The 24,687-nt window shown below is 26.3% G+C and overlaps 1 protein-coding gene across 8 annotated transcripts in view; it reads left to right on the top strand.

The window, feature by feature from the left end:
• Window positions 1-24,687, top strand: part of LOC119677766 (kinase D-interacting substrate of 220 kDa B-like) — a 53,402-nt gene that overhangs the window by 4,482 nt on the left and 24,233 nt on the right. For 3 of the 8 annotated variants that reach the window (XM_038089261.1, XM_038089262.1, XM_038089263.1), the window contains exon 1: window positions 19,026-19,699. The exons of 1 other annotated variant lie outside the window; for it this stretch is intronic. In XM_038089261.1, the coding sequence (XP_037945189.1) occupies window positions 19,127-19,699 (573 nt within the window). In that variant the 5' untranslated portion in view covers window positions 19,026-19,126. Of the gene's footprint in view, window positions 1-11,054; window positions 11,333-13,574; window positions 13,851-19,025; window positions 19,700-24,687 lie in introns of those variants that run through there. 4 more of the 8 variants (XM_038089266.1, XM_038089267.1, XM_038089270.1 and 1 more) reach the window with 3 other exon arrangements.

A 24,687-nucleotide genomic window follows, 5' to 3' on the forward strand; every position in this document is an offset into this window, starting at 1 on the left:
AAATCATTTTTATTATCCAATAACACAAAAATGAAAATATAAATTATTTCCTGGAATATTGAATATGCATATCCGATACTTATTTTATTAAACGTGTCAAATATAATTTCCTTTGAAAAGTTGATGATTAATATCACACGATTGTCCAATAAAAAAATATGAATTGTACTTTACATATAAAAAATCTAGATATAAGTATATATACATTACCTTTTATATATATTTAATGCTACATACGTACATAGCTAATTGTAAAGTCCATATAATTGTATATCTAATCTAAAAGTGTATTGTACAGTGATTCAGTGTATTGTTTATTAGAAGTTCAAGAATTTTGAATATGAATTTATTTAAGAAAATGGCCTTTTGTTTTTCTATTGGCCCGAGTTTATGTTCTCAACACCAATGCTATAAACCAATATATCATATATATTCATCTACCTTTTTACAACGTCTTATGTTGCTACTTCACTGTACTTCTTTATTAAAATTCACTTTTCTTTACGTTATAAATACAACTCTGAAAAAGAGTTCGAGATTAGAAATAATAAAGTTCGAGACTGGACTTACTGTTCCAGTATTCATTCTCTGGATTTCCTTTGTTCCTTAGTCAGTTATAATATATTTTTACCTATGTCACAGAATGTTATGGGATCAATTAGTGAAGTTATAGTTTCTCTACTAAAAATTAGCCCTAATACTGCTTATTTGTTGTTTTTTAAAGATATTGGGAGTCTCTTCACTCAGTCCAAACCGTGTCCAAACCGTATATATATATATATATATGTATATATTTTCTTTAAAATGTGAAAATGTAAGTTACCGGGTATGCTGATTAGATTAGAATAGTTTTTATTAGAGTTAGGACTATTTGGAGTAGCATTTTCTATAACCTATTAAACTTCAAACTTTAATGTTCTATCTCGAAAACTAAGTTATATTGATACATAGCATGGCCGAAAAAGGGTGTTAAAATAGCTATTTTTAGTAATATCCGTTATCAAATACTATGTCTGGGATATCACATCGTAGTTTCTCTAGTAATAATCGTGCAAGTTCTGAAGAGTTGCTTTAATTGATATCCGTTGTCAAATAAAGTTAGCAGGGATATCCGAAGCGTACCTACCTTAGTTATTAGCAAGTTTTTTATTCAAGTGTAAAAAGCTGTCTGATGTTCCAAAAGCAGTTTTGGAAGAGCTGCCTTTTATTTCCGTTGTCAAATAAGGTTATCCGGGATATCCGAAGCGTACCCACCTTAGTTATTGGTAAGTTCTTTATGTAAAGTAAAAAAGAATGTCTAACTTGCTTAGAATAAATACTCTACATTTTGGTTTTTATTTGTATTTAACTTCGAATTAAGAATTTTATGTTCTATGACAAGAAACCTATTTAGAATAGAAAAGGAGGTAATAGTGAGGAAGTGATCAAATTCAAATAATTAAATAAATGGCCTTTTCGATTGATATATTTGGGGTACTTTTTTCAATCGAGATGCTTTTTTAATGTACTTTTAGTACAATTTTATTTTCGATTGGTACATCTGCGGCGAAATTTATAACACTTGAGATTAATTTATAACCCTCTAGATATTTTGCCAGAGTAGCAATATTACTCTGAAATTAAGAGCTGTTTTATATGACTTGATAGATAGACTGTAATTTAATTTGATATATGTATTTATGTAGAATATAAAGCTCTATTAACACTAAAATGGTAGATGTTACTTTAAAAATGTTCAATTGGGCAATAAAATTTGACAGATCAAGAGTAACTCTAGATTGAATTCAGATTTACCAATTAAAAACCAATTAAATTCACACCAAACAGGTATTTGTTATTTTTTATTAAGATTTGTTATAATTTAGATATAAACTTATAATGCCTACAAAATATTTATAAAGACATTCACTTAATAAACTTCAAATTGATACTAATTTTGATAAGCATCATAAAATGAGAAATTCAAACACTGAACAACTGTCTGGTCTTTGGTCTTTTTCTGTTCTGTACAAATATATGGATATAGTACTTTATATTTGCGATAACACTTCTTAATAAAATGCTTTGGATATAATTGTAAATACGTACAAACAGGTGTACTATGTGGATAGTTATATACAATATCTTGTTACCGAAGGAAAATAACACCGAGGCAAATGTCTTTACTAACAAGTCAAACAAAACAGATAACATTTGTAGTGCGAAGACAACGGTTCGCAGTTTGCATATCGAGAAAATGTATAAAAGTTTCAATTTTTTAATAATATTTTTATAAATGAAGTTTTCATATGAAGGAAAAGAGGCTTGGAGGGAAGTGCAAATTGACTTAATTCTTAAATATCGTGTCTATGGTGTCGACAACGCCCAGTAATTGTTGTAATTAAATTCTAAGTATCATTTTCAATTACTCTTTTTATCCTTCAGTTGAAAAAGTACTTTAGTTTTTATGTGTCCATTGAACTATTATTTTGAAATACACTAAAAAGAAAGTATGGAAGAAAATTTGCATATATTTTCCATATCACATATAGTGGATAAATTTTATCATCATCATCCATCCGGCAGCCATGACCACAACGTAAGTGTAAATAGTTGTACTTTATTAATAAAATTTAAAAAAGTATTTGAATGTTATTTGGAAATGCTTTCATTAACTTATCATAAGTGATATTAATTAAAAAAATTGCTAAGTGCTTCGATAATAAAGACATGATTATTAATTAAAAAAAATTTATTTATTTTGAAGTGTAAATTGTATAAAAGTAAATATATAATTTAATTAAATAAATTAAAGTAATTTAGTATAAAATTAATTTATTAAAAGTATATTTTAAAAGTGCTTTCGTCTATTCAGCCACTGTATTTGACTTTCAAATCATTCGAGTATTCACAAGACCAGCTTCGGATAGTAATGGAATATATTAAAAAAGTGAAGATTATTAATAAATATTATAATAACTATAATTATATAAAAATTATATAGCTGTAATTACCTATTTTATATTATTTAAAAACCAAAAAAAAATTTATAAAAATTTTGATATAAATAGTCTTTGGAATATAATAGTGTAAAATCATGTTATAAAGCAATTGAAAAACTAATTTTTAAAGTTAATTATTTTTGCTGAAAACCACGTTTCTTATGACGACAAAGAAGCTATTTTTAAAAGTTGAAAGGGTTCGAATAGAAAAGAAAAGACAAGCACATAAATTTAAGACCACTGGTAATGAGTACTTGACAATACACGAAACAGTATTAAATGGTCAATTAATTTTAATAAATTAAATAAATTTATGTCTTGCCTTTTCCTTTTTTATTCGAACCCTTCTAACTATTAAAAAACTAGAAAAAAAAATTATAACAAAAAAAAAAAAATTGATTAAAAAAAAATAAAAATAATTAAAAAAAAAAAATTAAAACAAAATTTTTAAGTATATTAAGTTTTAGTATAAATGGGCTTCTCATAAAAATGTATGAAAAATTATAAATTTTTGTGAAAATAAATATTACACACATTTATTTTCCATACCCACTCAAAATTATTAGCTGATCAAATTAAAAAGTATAGACTAAAAAACTGTATATGATTTAATTTTCTAGAAAAATTTGTCACCTATATTTTCGGTACGTACTTACTCACATGGGCAAAATTAGTAGGTGGACAACTTAAGAAGTGAAGACTTTAAGACTTTAAAAATTTAAGTTTCTATAAAAGAACTTATCACCTATATTTTCTTTACTCACTCCAATAGAAAAAAATAAATAGACGAATAAATTGAAAAGTATTTACTATAAGACTGTATATGATTCAATTTCTTAAATAAACTTGTTCCGAATATCTTCTATACTCATTGTTTTAAGAAAAATTGTTAGATGGATAAATTCAAAAGTATTGAAAATTAAATTTTTTTATAATTTACATTTTTAAAATATCTTTTGAGACTAAGAGGTTTTTATAACAGAAGATACATTTTCTGCAAAGTATTTTCAAATACTCATTACTTTAGTTAATAACAAAGAAAGAAAATTCCTTCCCCCTCCTCTCCTACATTTTTGTTATTAGAATAAGGAGTCACATGTTTAAGATTATGCATTTTGATAAGATTTAAAAAGAAATCTTTTGTTTTCTTTTATTGAAATTACAGCGGTGTAAATAGTTTGCACTATATATTGTATGAATATGTACAATAAAGAGAAAGTAAATATAAAGTGTATTTGATATGATATTATTATCATTACTCATTCTATACTCCATTGGGAGCTTAAGGGTACAACAAATGATTTCTATCTATCTCTAGACTGTGACAGTTTTCTGAGCTCCATAAACGATTTGCCGGTTTCAGTGTTTATTATCGTCATGTTATAAAGGGCTTGCCTCTATGGCGGGTTCCCTAGAGGTTCTACGTATACCTTATCCACCCGTATTTTCGCTTTCGGATTTCAATATTTATAGATATATGCCGGTTTGTCTCCAGAACTCTTCATTTGATATAGTTTTCGGCCGCTATATCTTCATATGGTCTTTGATGAAAGTTTGTAGTTTCGCTTTAGTTCCATTTGTTACGGGCTATGTCACTGATCCATATAATAAGATAGTTTTTACGTATGCATTAAACATTTTCATCTTTGTGTTTGTGCGAATATCGTGTGAAATATTATATTAAGGTAGTTAAATTTAAAATTTTACGTTTTCCTCTTTGTTTGCTCTATTCTGACTCTTAGGATAAAGTAGTGCTTCTCCCATAAATTGAAATAAATTATGTCAACAATCAACTTTTCTCAATTTTTTTTAATTCATCAATCTTTTCACAAATTTTTTTTAAGTGTTCTTATAATGAAAATATAATTATTTAATTAACAATTTTTTTTTCAATTCAGTTTATTTTATTTTTGTTTACACAAAATTTTGTTTTAGTATAAAACCTTTAGTTTTTTCTTGGTATTTTTCTTTTTAATATTTAAAAAATGAATTTTAAGTGTGCCAATCGCGTGCAAATACTTTCATTTACCTGACCATACCCACTGCACTAAATATTTACGAGCGAGTATATAAATTCGTATATGTTGCGGAGACCAGAGATAATGGCATTCTAAATATTTATAGTACGTATTCAGCTCAGCAATGTTGATAGACATTGTTTTTAACATTGACACGTGCTGCGTTTATTTTTATTCTTGCTGCCGTGAATGAATTTATACATTTTATTATTTTTACATAAACTTGAAATTGTTTACTCAAGAAAGAAAATAAGCTATTTTAAATACCCTTAATCATTCAATGAAAGTTCTAGTTCAAGAATTTATTGATTGTTACCCAGTCAATAAATAGTATGGTTTTGTTTTTAAATACAAATAAATGATATGCGATAAATATTTATCGTTGATAAATCAACAATTAAATATAAACATCTGGTTTCAAATTATTATGAAGTTCTTGCTGTAAGCTAAGCCTATTGGTTGCGCACAAAAATAGATGCATATTTTTAGGCTCTAATAAGTAACGAACGACTTGCGCATAATTATTTCTTGTAGTTTGAAATACGAAACTAACTACTGTTAGATAAATGTTTTCGTGTACCGCAAAATTGACTTAATAAACTATAATACTGATCATTAATTATTATTAATATTTAAAGGTAATAATTATACTTTAAAAGTTTGTTAAAGTAAATTAATTATTATTTCCCGGGCAGAATACAACTACGAAACACAACTTTTGTCATTTACAGTTTAATCAGAGTAACCTTTGATATTGCGTTGTATGGTTGCGTGGATTTGTTGTAAGTTTGTACACATGCGAACCATAAAATGTAGCATTTTGCAGTTGTATTCTGCCCGGGGCATAAAACTGGGAAAGTACTCGGATTTTAGTTTTTTTTATCAAAATGCAAAATTGGATTGGACAAAAAGTATTAGGAGTTTTTCTGCTGAATTAATTACAATAAATTAATAATTAATTAAATATCTTTTTTGATTCAGATATTACAGATTAATGGTACACAAAAAAAATGTAATCAAAATATAAAATAGGGTTGGACAAAAAGTATTAGGCGTTTTTCTGCTAGTGTAATAACAATAATAACTAATTTAATTTTTTTTAGGGTGAGATTAGGGTTAGTGCAAATCTAATGCGAGTGACGTATCGGAAAATATAAAAACATAAATATTTTTTTATTTTACTTTGATAACGAAATAAAATGAAGAAAGTGGCACAGAAATTTAAGAAGAAACCACAATATCCTGCCAAAAATAGTTTGTTTATTTTGTGCTGGAAATATAGATGTGAAAAATCATCTTTGTTCTGATCAGTCTGCCTCCAAGAAAGTTGGTAAAGTTAAGCATAAGACAGTCGCGACATTTCGAACAAATTAAATATACCACAACACTATTATAAACCTTGAAAATATACTATACTTTAGATACTTTTTCCTTATTTTTCTCTCGCTGTCCTCTCTATTTTTCTTTCTCTCTATTCTTCTCTCTCTCTACTCTTCTCCCTCTATCTATTTTTCTCTCCTATCTTTCTCTGTTTTATTACGCTGTCTCTTTATTTCTCTCTTTGATTCTGTCGTCCTCTTTATTCCACTAACTCTTTCTGTCTTCATCTCTCTTATATAGCTTCCTCTGTTTCATTTCATTTCTTATTTTCTCTATGTCTCTTTATCTTTACCTCTTTTTCAATCTCTCTCTGGATCACTCTTTCTCTTTTCATCACCCTCTCATCATTTCTTTCCTTTTTTAATATAGTCCTCCTTTTCTATATTCCTGTTTATAACTGTCCCTATTTCTGCTCTTGTAAAACTTGTGTTTTGAGAGTAAAGTTTTATTTCGAAGTCATTTTTAATTTCATGACGCGTTTTTACAAAATATTTCCATAGCGGCTTCTTATTTACTTTGTGACACAGATTCTGCATCAACATTACATGAATACATGTGACAATATATTTTCCCTTCTCTGTATCTAAAAATTTGTTGCTAACAAATGATTTTTTGTTAAATTTATATTCTCTTTGAAATAAAAATAGCCACTTTGATAAATTATAAATATAAATTAAATATGAATATAACTCAAGACACCAAGGGCAGCTGTTGTATTGTTTAGAACCTACATTTTTTTAAAAGATTTTTTCGTCCAAACGTTTTTGAATTTATATAGATGTTACGACGTTTAAACTCATTAAAATAATTATAAAGTTGTAGTTGTTTTTTAGAGTATTCTCTTCATAATATAGACAGATAGTAGACAACTTTTACATTATTTGAAGCATAAATACTTTTTGTTCTTGAAGTAAAGAGATTTATCTCATTATAAAATAGACTTAAGAGCATTTCAGCGGCATGCCGAAAGCTACATTACTCAAAGAGAAGTCTAAAGGACCTTTGTTTGTAAATTGACTAACATATCTAACAAATTAGACGTCCGAATTCTAGAGAAATAACACCATAAAAATTAATTATATGGGTTTATTTTAGTTTTGATAGTATGTATATGTATTTGTAATTTTTAGTTTATCTCAGTGGTAGTGTGAGTCTCATGGCTTTTGGGATTATAATAATTAAATTATTTGATCTTTATTTGCTTTATTTTTAATATTTTTTTTTTAGACTATTACAGACTAGTACAATCCTAAGTTAATCTGTTTTCCATTTCCTAAAATATAAGTAAACCTTGCATATGAGTATACCTGGAATAATTTCAGAGTTTTCCGAGTGCTGTGGTCAATATTTTTTTTTCTCTGTAACCCCTTTTCCCATTTTGCGTCCCATCTTCTCCATTTCAGTTTCATTTATTTCTTAATAAAATATGTTATTATTAATGTAGTAATCTTAAGTTTATCTGATATTGTACGTTTAGAGGTCTTAATGCTAAATTTCTAAAGAATTGTATGTCTCGAGAATTATTTAATGAAATTCTCGTCGAGTATTGGGGTGACATAAAAATCTGTGTCATAATCTCTTAATTATAGTTTCCCGCTTTCACAGAAAGTGTCGTCCACATTAGCATTGACTAAACTCTCTGCCAATCACGATATATAATCGTGTGAAAGTGGGTTTATGGTAATATTATTTTTAGTTTCGATAGCAAATAAAAAATTGTTTTTTTTAAGTTTAAGTAGCTTTCCACATATTTATATTTTTATATCAATAATTATTAAGAATTTAATATTAAATAAAAATGTTGATTGCTCATTTAACAATCAACGATCATTCAACAATCGTTATTCTGTAATTTTCTGTGATTGCTTTGATTTCTAAGACCTCTTCTTATATGAGCTCAAACATTAAACTTATTAAAAATATTTAATATACTTCATTTCAATTTCATTTTTTTTTATTGTATACAAAAATATATTTAGTTTTTGATGGTCAGAGTATACTAAACGCCTACACGTTTCCAACAGACAATTCGCTTTCAAATTGCTATTTACACTTTGTGTATTGTCTGCTCAAAGAATTTACTGTAAACTTTGTTTTTGTTTAAATATACAGGGTGCTTTTATTAATGTCACTTGTTCTACATCACTGTATATACTTTTTGCTGTATTCATTAATTTAATTCAAGTTTATATGTGAGCATAGAGACTAGCATATGAATGTATATACGATCATATAAAAATATTTTCAAAATTTTTAAATACGTCATTAATTATTATTTATTTAAACAAATTTTTATCTGCAAAGAGTGTTAGAAAAATTATGAATATTATTTATTTCTAGTAATAAAAATTTTTATTTAAAAAGTTTTCCATACAAATACTGTATGAGTTCATATTTATCGAACGGCGGATACAGAGGCTTAGAATTTAATTAAAAATGCAAATAATGGTGTCGCAATAATTAGAACAAAGAGCATAATAAAATATCTTCGGATATAAAGATTTGTTTAATTTATTTAATGTTGTAATTATTAATTATTTTTTAATTATACAAATAATCTTTAAATAAGCAATAAGTTTTTAAATATAGTTATTATCCTTATGTGTCGTGTATGTAAAATAATTGAATATACTCTGTGGCCCAATTGAACTGCAACTTTTTAGAACGCTATATTTTTAATCTGAATTTTGTTTGTTTTCTTCATTTTTTATCTCAAATTTTTTTTATTAATCTTTTTTGAAGCAACAAAATAAATTGTTAAATAAATATTTTTTCAATTTTTCCATATCAAATAATCGTATGTTGTTATCTGTAAACTCTGCTGTAGTATTTTCTAAAATTCTCAATCCTTTATCCACTTTAACGTTCGCCTGCAATAGTTCCTTTCTCTCAGACCAAGTTCTGTTTAAAACGTTATGGAAATCCTGTACTCCTTGGAACCTGTAATGCCGAATGCATGATTAAGCTGCAGTCGCTGGCTATTGTCAGTCGCTGGCTATAGTCAGTCGCTGGCTATAGTCAGTCGCTGGCTATAGTCAGTCGCTGGCTATAGTCAGTCGCTGGCTATAGTCAGTCGCTGGCTATAGTCAGTCGCTGGCTATAGTCAGTCGCTGGCTATAGTCAGTCGCTAATGACTGTCACTGGTTACAGTTGTTAGTGACAGTCACTGGTTACAGTTGCTGGTGACAGTCACTGGTTACAGTTGCTGATGACAGTCACTGGTTACAGTTGCTGATGACAGTCGGTGGCTACAGTTGCTGATGACAGTCGCTGGCTACAGTTGCTGATGACAGTCGCTGGCTACAGTGGCTCTTCAGAAAAAAAGAAGATTACTTATCACCTTAGTATAAGGAAACATCGCTGATTAAAACAATTGTGTCCGCAAAAATTGTTTGCTGTGATATAAATTTGGTTGTGCATTGCTTTGCACACTACATACGATATCTTCGTGTGCATTTTCACATTCATAAGAAAAACTTTTATTGCATGAATATATGAAATGCAACAAAGTAGACAATTGTATTACCTTCTATAGCAAGATTCATTAGACATCCTGGTCTAAAAATTGAGTTTCTAACATGTTTAAACTCAATTATTAGAGCAAGTTTTTGCAATAATAGTTATAAATAAAAATTTATGTTAACAAATATATTAACAAGAAGAAATTTCCGTTAATACAGTCACATATAAATTTATTGTTATAATTTATAGTTGTTATGATTTTGTTCTTAGTTCTTAGTTAGGGTTTTCTTCTCCTTATTTCTCATTTTTAATTTAGTTCTGACTATAAATTTATTTTCTAAAATGTATAATATTTTTTCATTCAGCATGAATCATCTCATAAAATTATTACACTTAGCTAGATAACACTGTATAGCAAAGTAAACACATAGGTTATTAAAAAAAAATTTATTAATTATTAATTAAAAATATTAATTAATAATAAAATGTTTAAAGTAGTTAAAAATAAAAAATATTACTAATTCTTTTATCAAATTTAAAAAAAAAATCCTACATAAGCATTTGAAATGACTTTGATGCATTGGATATTGTCTTCATTAAATATTCATACGTTAACTGATAGCGTAAATGTCGCTCTGCCCTCACACACCCTAATCTATCAACCAAGTTTCTTATCAGTCGTTGAATCTCATTATGAAAAAAAAATGCCAACAATACTAAATAATGAAGTCATGTAAATAAAAAATGAAATGACTAGGGGGAGAGCATTTTTCCAGTTATGATCTCACAACAATATATGTAAAAAATATAGTAAAAAGAGCGCTGAGAAAGCACTTCCCACGTGCAGTCTATGAAGAGGAAGTCCAAGTTTTATTATTGAAATAAAAAAATATTTAAAATAATTTTTACAAAATAAGAATTAATTATAATTTCCGCAGAATGCAAAACTATTTGTTTTTACAAAGCTGAATAGAAAGAGAAAAAATAATCCATATTTTTTCATTACCTTATCAGCAACTAATCATTCTTACCTCCTCATGTCATAAATTGTTGTGTTTGAATCAGAGAAGTTTTCGGTGTCGTTGAAAGTAAAACATTTAAAAAGACCTGTGATTTGTGTTTATTGTTTTAATTATTTGTTAATAATTTATTTATTAATTTTATTAAAGTTTTTTTTAATAAAAAAATGTGTTTAATATATATATATTGTTAAGCATTTAGTAGTAATACTAATAAAAGTAATAAAGAGCCGTTAACATATGTGAAAAAGTACATGTCATTTTTAAGTTCAAAACCAAACCCGACAAAAAATAAAAAATGAAACGTACACCTCATTTGTCAAGCATGGGCCGAGCTTACTCGGAACTATCTCCATTAAATGCCACCGCTTCGACATCACAAGGACATAGTCGTCACACGCATGGCTATGGCAGCATATTTCCTTTTGGTTTATTTCGAAATTCATTTGGAAGAGCAGGAAGTTCATTGCAGGTGAATTAGAGTAAATTAATTACAATCATACATTATTTTATATTGTTTATTTATCACTGAAAGTATATGTGAGTACAGTAATCTCTCTGAAAGTTGGAGACTGTTTGTCTCGAAGATTTCAGTTGACTTGCAAAGGTGTTCAAAATCTATGGGTGTTCAACTTAATGTTCCTCTTGAATAACTTAGATTGAATTGATAGATTCAGTAGACCGAATTGATAAATTCAGTAGACCGAATTGATAGATTCAATAGATAAACTAGATAAACTCTCATACAAATAGTTTTAATTAAATGAAAGCAAACAGTGCTGATACTTTTAATTGTCTAAACAATTTTATTTTTATTATGTGTAGACATTACACATTTTGTTGCTGTAAATTATATTTTTCAAATAGAAGAATTAGTTATATTTTATATACATTGGAGTAAATAAACCAGTACTCACCAAATATATATAAAAGTTCACTGGTGTCTATAAGTATATTTTCACTTTTAAGAAAAATATAATGAATGCTCTGAAGTTTAATATACATTAATAAATATTCCATAACAAAACATTGGTACGTTAATCTGTTTGGTCACAGCCATTTGTTACATTAGCAGTAATCTAACCAGAAATGCAGTCGTTATCACTATAATGCTTTCCTTACAGTCCACATTGTTGAAAATCCATGTGTCCTATATTAAAATAATGCATTCTGAGATGTTAAGTATAATACGTAATAATTTATTTGTATTATTAATATTTTTGTTATATGTAATCAATAATTGCGCTTCAAACTAATACCTATAATCTCATGACCTTAACTCAGGTTTTCAAGTATATATATATATATATGCTATAAATATAAAAAATTAAAATAATTAAGTACTTCAAATAATAATAAAATGCGAACTTAGATTAAATGAACTTAAAAAAATAGAAGTAAGCGCTATTTAATCTGAGTATTTGTATTAATTAATTAATAATTTTATTATAATTGTGCAATGCGATTAAATATTGGTTTATTTCTCAAATTGCTTGTATAATCAATTTGTGAAATTTTGAAGTTTTTTCAGCTTATTGTTTTTGATGAATATTTTGTGGGATAGATTTGTTTGATACCTTTTGTTTCCATTAATATTGAAAATTTCTTCCATACAAAATTTTTGTTTTGACAAAGAATTCATCTTCTGCATTTCATCTTCTAAATATATTATTATTTGCTTAATATATTAATAATTACTAAATCAGGATTACATTTAAACTAATGCATATAGTAGATAGTATCTACTAGATAGTGAAATGCATCTACTAGATACATATTATATACACATATCGCTTGACATAAAATATGCTATGAATTAAAGGCGAGCTGTTTAATAACGCCCTAAATGTATGCAATATAATTTTTAGCTTCTGAAGTTAAGAGATAAGTGAATGAATGATATTCTTATGTCAACTCATTCAATGTTTCTATATCTTATCAGACCTAAAATCACAGTTCGTAATAATATTATTATAAAATCTTTACGATTTGTTGGTTCATTTAATTATTTTCAATTGTGGCTATTAACGGATGAAATGTCATATGCTCACAAACTCAAAACAATGCCATAACATTTACTATTTAGAAAGCAGTTTGTTATACCACACTCAACGTTTATGCATTGTCTATACAGTCGCAGTATCTGGAACCAATTAAATTTTGATGTGGACAATCTTAAGTGATAGATGCGCGCAATTAGTTTCGGAGATTCACTCGCGCAGTCAAAACGTTTCGGTTTCAAAGAGTTAAAAAAAATATATTGAACGCGATTCAGTTAACCAAACATACTAATTTCCACAAGTATTAAAGCTTAAAAAAATATTTACTTTGGTGAAAAACAATAAAATTTTATACTTATTTAATTCCTTTAATTTCCGTAATGGGATTTTTTTCTTTTTAACCGCACAGGAAATTATATTGAAGAAAAAATAAAAATGTAAAGAAAAGTCTGAACAAACAAGGAAAGTCTTTGCGACTTACTCACCTAAGTTCATTTAATTGGTGGTACATATTGAATATTACTTTTATCTATATTATCCACTCTATTAACGCTTCTGTTCTTATCTCAAAATTTGAAATCGAAAAGTGGAAAAATAAAATTTAATTAATTTATACTGTTTTACTGTTTTTCTGCCTCATTAGTTTGTCGGCGCATTTATATTAATTTGTTTTTGTGCGAGCACTTCAGTTACTTTTTATCCATTCGATAGTACGTAGTAATCTCTAAAAATTGCTTGATGGTGCATTGTCGGTGCTTTTGAATTTATTACAATTTTTTTTTCAATTTAAATTTAAGATAAATAAAATAAGTTGCTATTATTCAAATTGAGCGAATTGAATCGCATTGAGTAGCGGGTAAAAAAGTTTATTAACAATTAAAATAGTGTAAAATATAGAAACTAACAACAACGGATCACGAACAGAGCAACAGTTTTAGAAAAATGCTTAAGGCTCGTTTAAAACCGAGTCATAAATCACCGACGGCTGAGGTATTAATATGAACTTTATTAAATTTAATAAAATTTCAAATTAAATTAAAAATAAAATAATTATATAAATATGTAAATTCATTTTATATTGTATGTTTTTAATTTAATTTTTACTTCAATAATAGTTTTAACTATTGATATAATAATGGATTTTCCTCTTAGCTTACATTACTTTTAATATAAATAATAATAGTTGTAATGGGAACTGGAAGCTAATAAGATAAACTATTTACCCCTTTTTATTATCTGTTTTTACGTTTAGTGCAGTATTTGTCCTATAAACAATTTCTTCTCTTTATTTCACTGGTTTCTTATCAAGTTTACAACTCTTAGTACGTTTTATCATCCTCTATTTCATTTAGTCGAATAAATAATGTGTTTTATCATTATTACCAATGTTAAAAGCAATAGCTTTATTTTTAACAAAATCGAATTAGAAATGCATAATCTAGATACCTATTTTTCCGACACAAGAAAAAAAATTGCAATGTATTGAGCGAATCATATCCAACATTATTCATTTTCTTTTCTGATATGAAATCTCATTTGTTTACAGAAGGATTAAAATATGTTATCACAGCTTTTAATTCAACAGAACTCACGTCCTTATCGATAAACAATCTGACAAACTGTTAAAGAAATATTTTCCTTCAAATCTAATTCTTCTGGAAACCTGAGCTGGCCAGTCACATACAAAATGTTTCATTATATATTTCATGTGTAAGTTTCACAATTTCTATAATGAATATTTAAAGAAATTGCGCAGTTTCTCTGGTAGAGTTCCTATAAATCAGTGATCAGAGAGGACTGCAAAAAGTCATTTAGTAGCTTTTAATAAGATCTTAAGATTTGTTTTTGTTCTACCAATTAGGAAGGTGCACATGACTTAAGTGGTTTCCACTTACCAGAGATATATTAATGAACCCAATAAAACCGTCCCTTAAAACCTGTTTCATCTGAAAGCCAAAATTGGGCAGTCACAGAGAAAATGTTTGACTATTTATTTCTGTTCGATTCCACAATATCTAAAAATAATATTGAAAGAAATACGCAGTTTAAATGGGAAGATTTCGATATACTAGTAATTAGAGAGGATTGCAGTACTCATTTAGTCCCTGTCAATAAGTTACTAAGATTTGGTTGTGTTCTATGACGGTAATATCAACCACTTGCTAGAGATATTGTTTTCTTTTTTTTTCTGCAATGCTCCTATGTTCGTGAACCCGAACGAAAGTGATATTAACTTATAACGATAGATACTCAAATCAGTTCTTGCTCTTATACAAGGCATAGAGAAGAAGCAAGGGTGTGTTCTGAGTTACTGGTATGATCATTGGGATTCATTCAGCATCGTTCTTCTCTGCGTATTTTTGTCATGCATAACACAAAAAGAAGACAAGGTGGCGATACTTCCTCTCTTTTAATCTCATTTGAATCGAGTAGTTGCCTATTGATATATTGATAAAGATACTGGTCAATAAAAATTATATATATTATTATATTAATAATATAATACAAATATGTTAAAAAGATTTTGTGTTGAATGACGCTATACATATTTAATTAGGTCAAATTTGTCAGTACAAAATATACCCGGAATTATATCTAATGGCGAATATTTTGAAGTACCTAAAGCAAATCTATATTTAGTCTAAAATTGCATTTAACCAATTGTCTATTTCTACAAAACATTATCTCTTAGAGATAAGACAAGCTTATATTCGATACGTTTTCCATTAGGCGATTATACATGATATTGCATTTTATTAATAATGATTTTTATATGTACTTTTCTTTTTATAAAACCAATCAATTACTTGACTGTTCACAATGTTTTATGATTAAATCAATTGTTTCAATTTATCATATTAATGAATGAATGACGGAATAAATACATTTTTATTAAAAAAAAAGCACACAGAATCAATGAAGTATGTGTAATCTTCCTCATTCATTGCGCTCATAATAAAAAATAAAGTCTTGATAATTATATATTCTTTTTTTAAATATTATTATATAAGTTGAATGAATGAGTATTTAAACATTCAAAGTCCGCAAAAAATATGATTCCTTATAATTTTATTATCTTCAAAGCAAAGAACTTCATTTCTGACAATGGACATAAAATGGACTGGAGAAAAAGTTAATTTTACCACGAGTATATCTTAGTATCTTGTTTTAACTTCAAATACATATTTGCGCACATTTAACTGTTTATTTAAATATATTTTATAAAATATTAAAATAAATAATAAATATAATAGAAAAAATATATTTGTATTATAAGTTTAATCTTAAGGTCATATATGTTTGATAAGCACAAAATTTGGCTATAAACACTTAAGTAACTAAACTAAATTATATTTTTTAATTTCTATTGTTAAAGTTAATAATATATTTTTTAAAATAAGTTTTTATAAAAATTATTTATTAATTTTAATCTATTAGGAGGGGTGATCAAATTAGAACTATATATTTTTAGTTCCAATTTAAAAAGAGTGTTAAAATAAAAGCTATATAAGTTTAATTTTAAATAAAATCGTTATAAATTATTTTCGTAAATTATTTATTGAAATTAAATCGGTGTAATGTAGCAATGTGATATTTTAATTTTAGTTTAGGCATTGGCTCCTGACTTTCATATATTTTTATAATTCAATTCTGAAATACCAATTTCGTGACGTTTTTACCAATAAAACAATTATTTTGATTTCAAGACTATTGAGTGTTTGTAGTTTATTGGTGTTAAACTAATGCTTTAACGTAATCCCAAAGAAAATAGTCTGGTGTTATATTGTAACCCTTGTGGTTACCCTTTCACATAAACACTTTTAAAGATCACACGATCATTAAGTATACTGTTTTTTCTATAAATTAAATGTGTTGTGAAATCTATGGCTAGTTTAACCGTCTTATTGGGACTACATATCATCCAAAAAGAGATAATCTAAATTATACCACAAAAAGTTATGAGTCACATTCCATTCTTCCGCGGTGGTAACTGTAAATCTTTTTTCATTTTTCAAATAAAAATAAAATTGTTTCCAATTACTTCTCCAGATCATAAACCACCATAAACTGTTAATTTTTTTTATAATCCAAATCGAGATAATCTAAATTATACCACAAACACTTATGAGTCACATTCCATTCTTCCGCGGTGGTAACTGTAAATCTTTTTTCATTTTGCAAATAAAAATAAAATTGTCTCCAATTACTTCTCCAGACCGTAAATCATCATAAACTGTTAATTTTTATAATTTTAAACGTGTTTTATATATAGTATATGAATTCCAGACCATATCCTACTTTTAATTGAAAAATTTAAATAGATCTAAACATGTTTTATAAACATCATGTAGGGTTCCTTCACTTTTAATGTGACAGTTTTATTTATTTACGAAGCTGTTTAACTAGAAATGGACTTCATTGCTGCTTCAAGTTGCTCTCAAGTCTAATCTGCAAAATTCCTATGTCGTTGTATTAAAATTCTTGGATCAACTAAATTTTATATGCCATTAAATCCAAATACTTGTAAAAAATGTTTCATTTATAAATGAAATCACTTTACGATATTGAGATATAGGAAGGTCGAAGATCTTGAGAATAACGTTTAATTGATTGGTCTCGAATTTTAATTATATCTTGATCCACAGCATATCGGTATTTTCAGCTATATCTTTACATTTTTAATGCAAATGAATTTTTAAATCACATATAGTATTATTTGATCTGAATACTTCCATAAAATTTATAGGTCAATAATGTTAGGTTAGGTGTAATCTCACCTAATATATCAATAGGTAATTAGTATACTATCTAGTATACTGTCTATTTGAACTGCTATTTATATAGTAGTAGAATAAGAAATAATTATTATTATTTATAGAATAAATAAAATAAGTACATATTATATTTGTTATAAATTTTAAATATTTTTATAAATGGCGTAACTGTGTATCTTTCCATGATGATTTGCAAAATAATAGAGAACACAAATGTCAATTTTATTAATTATCTGAAAAGAAAAAAAGTTTTAAAAATATGTAGTAGTTATTTGATCACCCTCAACACTACCAAGGAAAAAATTTGAATTTATTTATTTTTGGCTTACATAGAATATTAAAAATAAGAATTATATATATTTTGAAGTTTTAAAGAAAAAAGAATTTTTTTTGGTTTTTTTCTGTTTTTTTTTGGTTTTTTGTAAGTTGATTAATTTTATATTTTCGATTTATTGATTGCAAAATATAAGTATCCGATTTAAATTAATATCAATCAATAAAATTCAGTTTATGTAGTTTTTATTTAGTCTATTAATTTTTATTAGACAGTGAAATGATCTATATTTTTTTCCTTCATAGTGTTTATTTTTGAAAAATCAATTAATCAAAATATTAGCTAAAATAAATCAAAAATAAAAAAAAATTGGAAAAAAAAAATCATAAAAATGAATTCAGAAAATATATTTTAAAAAAAAAAAAATGTAAAGAAAAAATTAAAAAAAAGGAAATTTCAAAAAAAATTTAAATAAAAAATAAAAATAGATAATAAAAAAAATTAAAATAAAAAATCAAAAAAAAGAGATAATGGTAACATACTCAGTGCTTAGAAATAGATTTATTTCTGTATTTATTTCTATATTAATTTCTATATTATTTCATTTAAATCCATAATTAGATTTTTTTTATCAGTTGCATTTTAATATAAGTACAGCTAATGTATTTTGTTATATTATTTACATCCACTTATTATTAAGTTTTTTTGACTGGCTTATCATATAAATTTATTTTAAATTTTACCTATGATTGATACAAAGCAAAATTTTTAAATTTTTATCTCCAAATTAGATGATTTTAATTCAAAAATAAAGTAATTTGTAAGATTACTGAATATTAGCATGAAAATAGTTGATAGTATGACATAGAATGTAACAAAAAAAAAATTTTTTTTTTAGACTACATTACTAAAACTTAAACTGTTTTTATTATAAATTTTTAATTACGAAAATTCAAAAATTACAAAACAAAAGCTCCTATAATGCGAGTTCAATCATTTTTTAAACCAATTTTAATTCCAAAAGAATAATATTTAAAGTATTTAATAAAAAATACATATTTAAATATATTTAATAAATAAATATATATCTATAATATCCTATAGTTTCTTTTTCAGGAAGTCCTAAAAAGACTTCATTCGCTATTATTTACGAATTTCCTCTTACGTGACATTTGTCAAAGAGCACAAATAAAAACAATTTTAGAAATTTATAAATCATGATGAAAAAAGAACCGCCATTAAAAAATCTGGCTACTAATGCTACGTCTAATGATTCAGAACACCTACTCAACACTGCAAATGTAAATAACGGCAATAATAATAGTAATAATTACAGTCAAAATATTGGTTATAATAGTACGATTAGTGCACTAGTACGTGGTATACACGAGACAGGAATACATGATCTGCACACATTACATTTGCCACTGATGACGAATACCGATGATGCAACAAATGTTGAAAACACAGTCACAAATTCCAATGATCCAGTTGCCATACATACACCACAACGTCAACAATTTCCGCTTACAAATAGAGTATCTTCATATTCTACGCCAAATTCTGTTCTATCTACACCACGTAGTAAATTTTCAATATCACCACAACCATCCGCAACATCCTTAACAATACCACGTTTCATTATAAATATCGAACCACCTGAAACGCCAAATGCTGAAGATGATTGCAACAAGACTATTACTGGCTCCGAAGTGCCGCATAGTCCAGGACGTCGTTTCAGCCAATTAAATTTTGCCTTAAGACGTTTTTCACACGCACATTCTTCAGGGGTACAAACTCTTACTTTTAAATGTAGTTCTAGCGCAATAACCCAATATTCTTTAAAATACTCTAACTTGCTCTAACTATCAATTGGTCTCTCTCTCTTACACTTACTCTTATTTTGCTCCTCTTATTAACCAATTAACCAACTCACTATCTGCTGTGCTGTTAGTTTGGTACTTGCTCTTAACAAACTTTCTTGCTCTTGACTAAAGCTATTTTCGCTCTTAACATTCTAAACGCATTTTTTTTTATTAGCCACTCTCTCTTATTAATACTTCACACAACACTTGCCACACTCACACTTAAACGGACCACACTTTGTTGTTGTTTTTATTGTTGTTCTATGAAAACTTTGTTCCTTAACCTCTGCAATTTAAGCGCATAAAATTGTATTTGTTTTTTTTTTTTTGTTTTTGTTTTTAGTTGCACTGAGTTTTTGTTTTGCATTAGCCAAGTTTAAAAATAGACTTGCTTTGAGTGCACGAACTTTGTTTTTTAGCCTTAACCATTTTGCAGTCAACATTTGTACAGTGATTGTTTTTTATGACTGTTGTTGTTGTTAAAATATTTGTTGTTGTTATTGTTGTTGATCCTTGTAAACAATGGAACATCAAAGTTTAACGATCTTTACAAATTTACAACCCAGCAGAGCCAACAAAGCCAAAGTTGAAACAGTTTAGTTTAGACCATCTGCAACTCGTTTTAGCCATTATCGTGTTGGAAGTGGTCTTTAGATTTTTTTTTTAATTTTGCATGATCTTCCTTACTTTTTTTAAAGGTTTTATTATACCCTTTTTTTATGGTTTTGTTATATATCTTCAATTTATAATTAAAGTGTCATAACAAAAATAATTAAATATTATTCAAACTATTAAAAATTTAATATTATTAATTATATATATAAATTATATATATAAATTATATATATAAATTATATATATAAATATAATATATATAAATTATATATATAAATTATATATATAAATTATATATATAAATTATATATATAAATTATATATATAAATTATATATTATGTATATTAAATACTTGGTCAAAATATGAGTTTCCTATTCATAATCAAAAAATCGATTCAGAAACTGACTCCATTGTAAAAATTTAATTTTTTTTACATTTTAAACACGTTTAGCGGATGCTAAACGTTAAGTGTTTCAAAATGGCGAATCCTTAACATAGGACATATCTAACAATAAAACATTGCAGTCAAATCAGGATTATGAATCCATAACCCTATATTAATTATAGGGTTTTTAATGTACAATAAAATGTTATAAAAAAATGTTTTTTTTCATTGTACTTTAGTTTTTTAACGGTAGGTTTTTACTGTTCCTGCTCTTGTTATTGTTATTGTTTTTCTAATGTATGTGTGCGTGAATATTAAAGTATGAATGTAAGTAAATCATAACTTCGGTGAGAAGTAAAATAAATTGGTGTTGTTTTACTTTATTATAACTTTTATAGTTATTATAATGTATAAATACTGACAGTGTGAATATTTGTTAACTTTATTTGTTTATTATTTTAGTACAAATAGTAATAAAATTAAAGTATACTTAATAGTGCTAAATCAAACATTTAATTAATAGATTATTTTTAATTAACTTCACAAAAGTATACAAATAAATTATTGCAGTTTTGCTAACATTTTGTAATATAATTATCTGTTGCAATATCTATGTAACACAATATGTAAATCCTGTAATATGTAACAGATTATTTTTGATAGGGCTTAAGGTCATTAAGTCCAATAGAAAAACAAAAACATATATATTATAAATAATTGAGATCGATAACAATTTTTTAAATAAATTTTATTTCTATAAAAATATATAATCTAACCCAATAAACAAATAAATTAATATTATTGATTGTCAAATAACACTAATAAATAATGTTAATAAATTAGTTTTAATGAACAAATAATCGATCATATTAATTAATAAATAAATAAATAAATATACTTATTTACTTATTTCTATTTAAGGTAAGGTTCTTTTTTTATCTTATCGAACAGATCTGATTAGTAAATGTAAGCAGAGAAATCAATATACTATACACAAATTATGGTTGAAAAGGTTGTTAGTCCTGTTATTTTAATCCTATTAGACCAGTGTATATAATTTAATGATTATAATAAAACATTTAAGTAGACTATAATAAATCTATTTTCAATAAGTGTCGTCTTTTAATAAATTAAAATTCAATATTTTAAATATGGTATTTCTGTAGATAATTAAAAGCTTGTTATTGTAAAAATATTTATTTGTTTTAAACAAAAATTTATCCCTTTTTATTTTTAAAACTTAAAGCTTGATATGCCAACTTACCTAACAGCTTTCTTAATTTAGATTACTTTCCGATTATTTTATATAAGATACCAAATCAAACTTAAAAGCTTTTAAAAATATATTTATACAATTATATATATATAATGAGATATTCTGCTTATAAACTTAATCAACACCCTCAAATAATTTTATACGTAATAATGAAATGTGCTTCACCTGTAGTGGAAATATTATTTTATGATCATTTTTTTTGTGCATTTATTTTACGTTTTAATTTAAAAATAATCTAAAGTGCATTTATTTTTTGCCGAATTAGTTGATTAATTTTTGATCGATTCTTTTAACTCTTCAGCAATTTAAACTTTCGCTGATTCATTTTGAGAAAAGTACACACCCTTGAAATCTTCATTTTTAATGATTTTACGAAGTTTCTTAATAAAATTTAAATTTGTATTAAAGTTAACACAGAAATTTCTTTTATTCGACTTATAATAAAATTTTTAATTACACATAATACATTAAAACATAGAAAATAATCTGTAATATTGTAATTTTAGGACATTATTGTTTTTATGATTAGTTTATGATTAGTTCTCTTGTTTCTGGAGAGCCTTGTTTGGTGCTCTCCAGAAACAACCTCCAGTTTACTGACACATCACCAATGAACAGTGACACTTCACGAGATGTATGCGCTATACTTGATTACCAATGACAACTGAAAACAGGGCCTAGATAAGTTTAGACCAGTAACTATTATATATAGTATATTTATTTTACCTTTTGAAGACTTCGTAGCTAGTTTCTTGTATCACAAAATTAAAGTAATAATAGGAGGGACCGTCATTATGCATATTTACTTAGATTAGATGCAAGCTTTCAAAAGCAAGTCTATACAGAAAAACTTTTAAGGCAGTCCTGACAATTTTCTATATTCATACCTGTATTTTCGCAATAATTTTTAGTGTTGAGGCAGTTTTTAGTCATCCTTCATCTGGATCGCTGTCAGGATTCCTACGGCACTTTTAAATAAAGTAGTCTCCTTACATTTCAAACTTTTTGAGGAACAGTGCAATCACATTAACACATTAACTATTTATGCATTAAATTCTACCGCCTTTAAGCTTTTTTTTACCAAAAATTTAAACACTGCACTTTGTTGAATTTTTTCAATGATTGAAAAATACGTCAATTTCAAATAGTTTAGAAACAAAGAATGAATTGATAAATTAAAAAGATAAAATATTAAGATAGAGTCGAAGTATTGGGTGTATTGATGATAGCAGTCCGCGAAATTATTGAATACTCTAGTAGTAGTGGGTAACATTAAACTATGTTGCCGCCCGAATAGTAGATGAATCAAAAAGTATCTGCATTCGGTTTCTAAAGTTGTAATCCCTCTGCTGACATCTCATATGCCAAATTTATCTGACTATATTTTAAGATTACAATAAATTCTATTATTATTTTGTCATTATGTATTTATTATTTTTAATATCATTTAAATTTTATTAGCTATTGTTATATAAATAATAAATGCAACAAATTAATAATTAGTTATAAAAATTATCAACGACTACATATCAAGGCGAACGACAATGATTAACAGAAAGCTTATCAAATTTCAATTAATATTTTATAATTATCAATTAATTAACAACTGAAAACATTATTTTTATGATAAGGAAATATCTGCGATAAATCACATGTACATTATATCCTTACATGTGATTTATTTATAGAATAATTGTTTTTCTTTTTATATAAAAATTTAGTAGATAAGCAATTTTACTAGTATTAAAGCTGAGCAGTCTAAAATTTGTTTGACACCTCAGACGTATTTATCGAAATTGAAGATCATCTACAAAAATTATACAATGGAGTGGAAATATATTAATTTTATTCAAACTTTATAAAGTTTTTTTATTGTGTATTAAAATAGGCTAATGTAATAATACATATTACATAAAATTAATGTAATGTTGTTTATATGTTATCAACGAGAGGCTAAAAAAACACTTTTTTTGGTGGGAATGCCAATTCTCTTACTTTAATGTTTTAGTAAAGAAAACACTACTATCTAATACTATAATCTATCAGAATCAGGTTAATTCATTATGTTAAATGACCTCTTGCTAGCGGCTCTTTTTAGACGATTAAGTTTTTGGAAAATTTTAATTTTAAGGTATTGGCAGAATTGGACATAGTCGACCTAATAAAAGTATTAAGGTTTCTAATGGATATTAGATGGTTTACTATAGGTACTCGAGAAGGTGAGGTAAATTCACTAATAGTAAAACAACACATTTGTTGATGGGACTGTTATTATAGGTTAGGTTAGTTTATACCGGCGATCTCAAGAGATCTACCTATAGGCAATTGTGTTACCGTATAATTAGAAAGTCAATGGTCAGAACCACTTAGAACTTTTGGTAAAGCTTATAGAGGAAAGTCTTGCAGTTCACCAAGATCCTCGAAAAAGAAATCCACTAAAGTGATAAGACGTCGATATTGAACATTTTCTTACTATTACCCCTTTTTTTCTTCGGAATAGATTTCTTGTCATAGGGCGGTAAGTTCTTATATATTGTTGGAAATAATAGTGTTTATAATGCTATTATAATAGTGAGAGATATATTTTTAATAAGAATGACTAGATGAATTGGGTTAGATACAGCCGTTTGCCTAT

The sequence above is a fragment of the Teleopsis dalmanni genome, chromosome 2 (assembly GCF_002237135.1).
Source record: "Teleopsis dalmanni isolate 2A chromosome 2, ASM223713v2, whole genome shotgun sequence".
Classification (NCBI taxonomy): domain Eukaryota; kingdom Metazoa; phylum Arthropoda; class Insecta; order Diptera; family Diopsidae; genus Teleopsis; species Teleopsis dalmanni.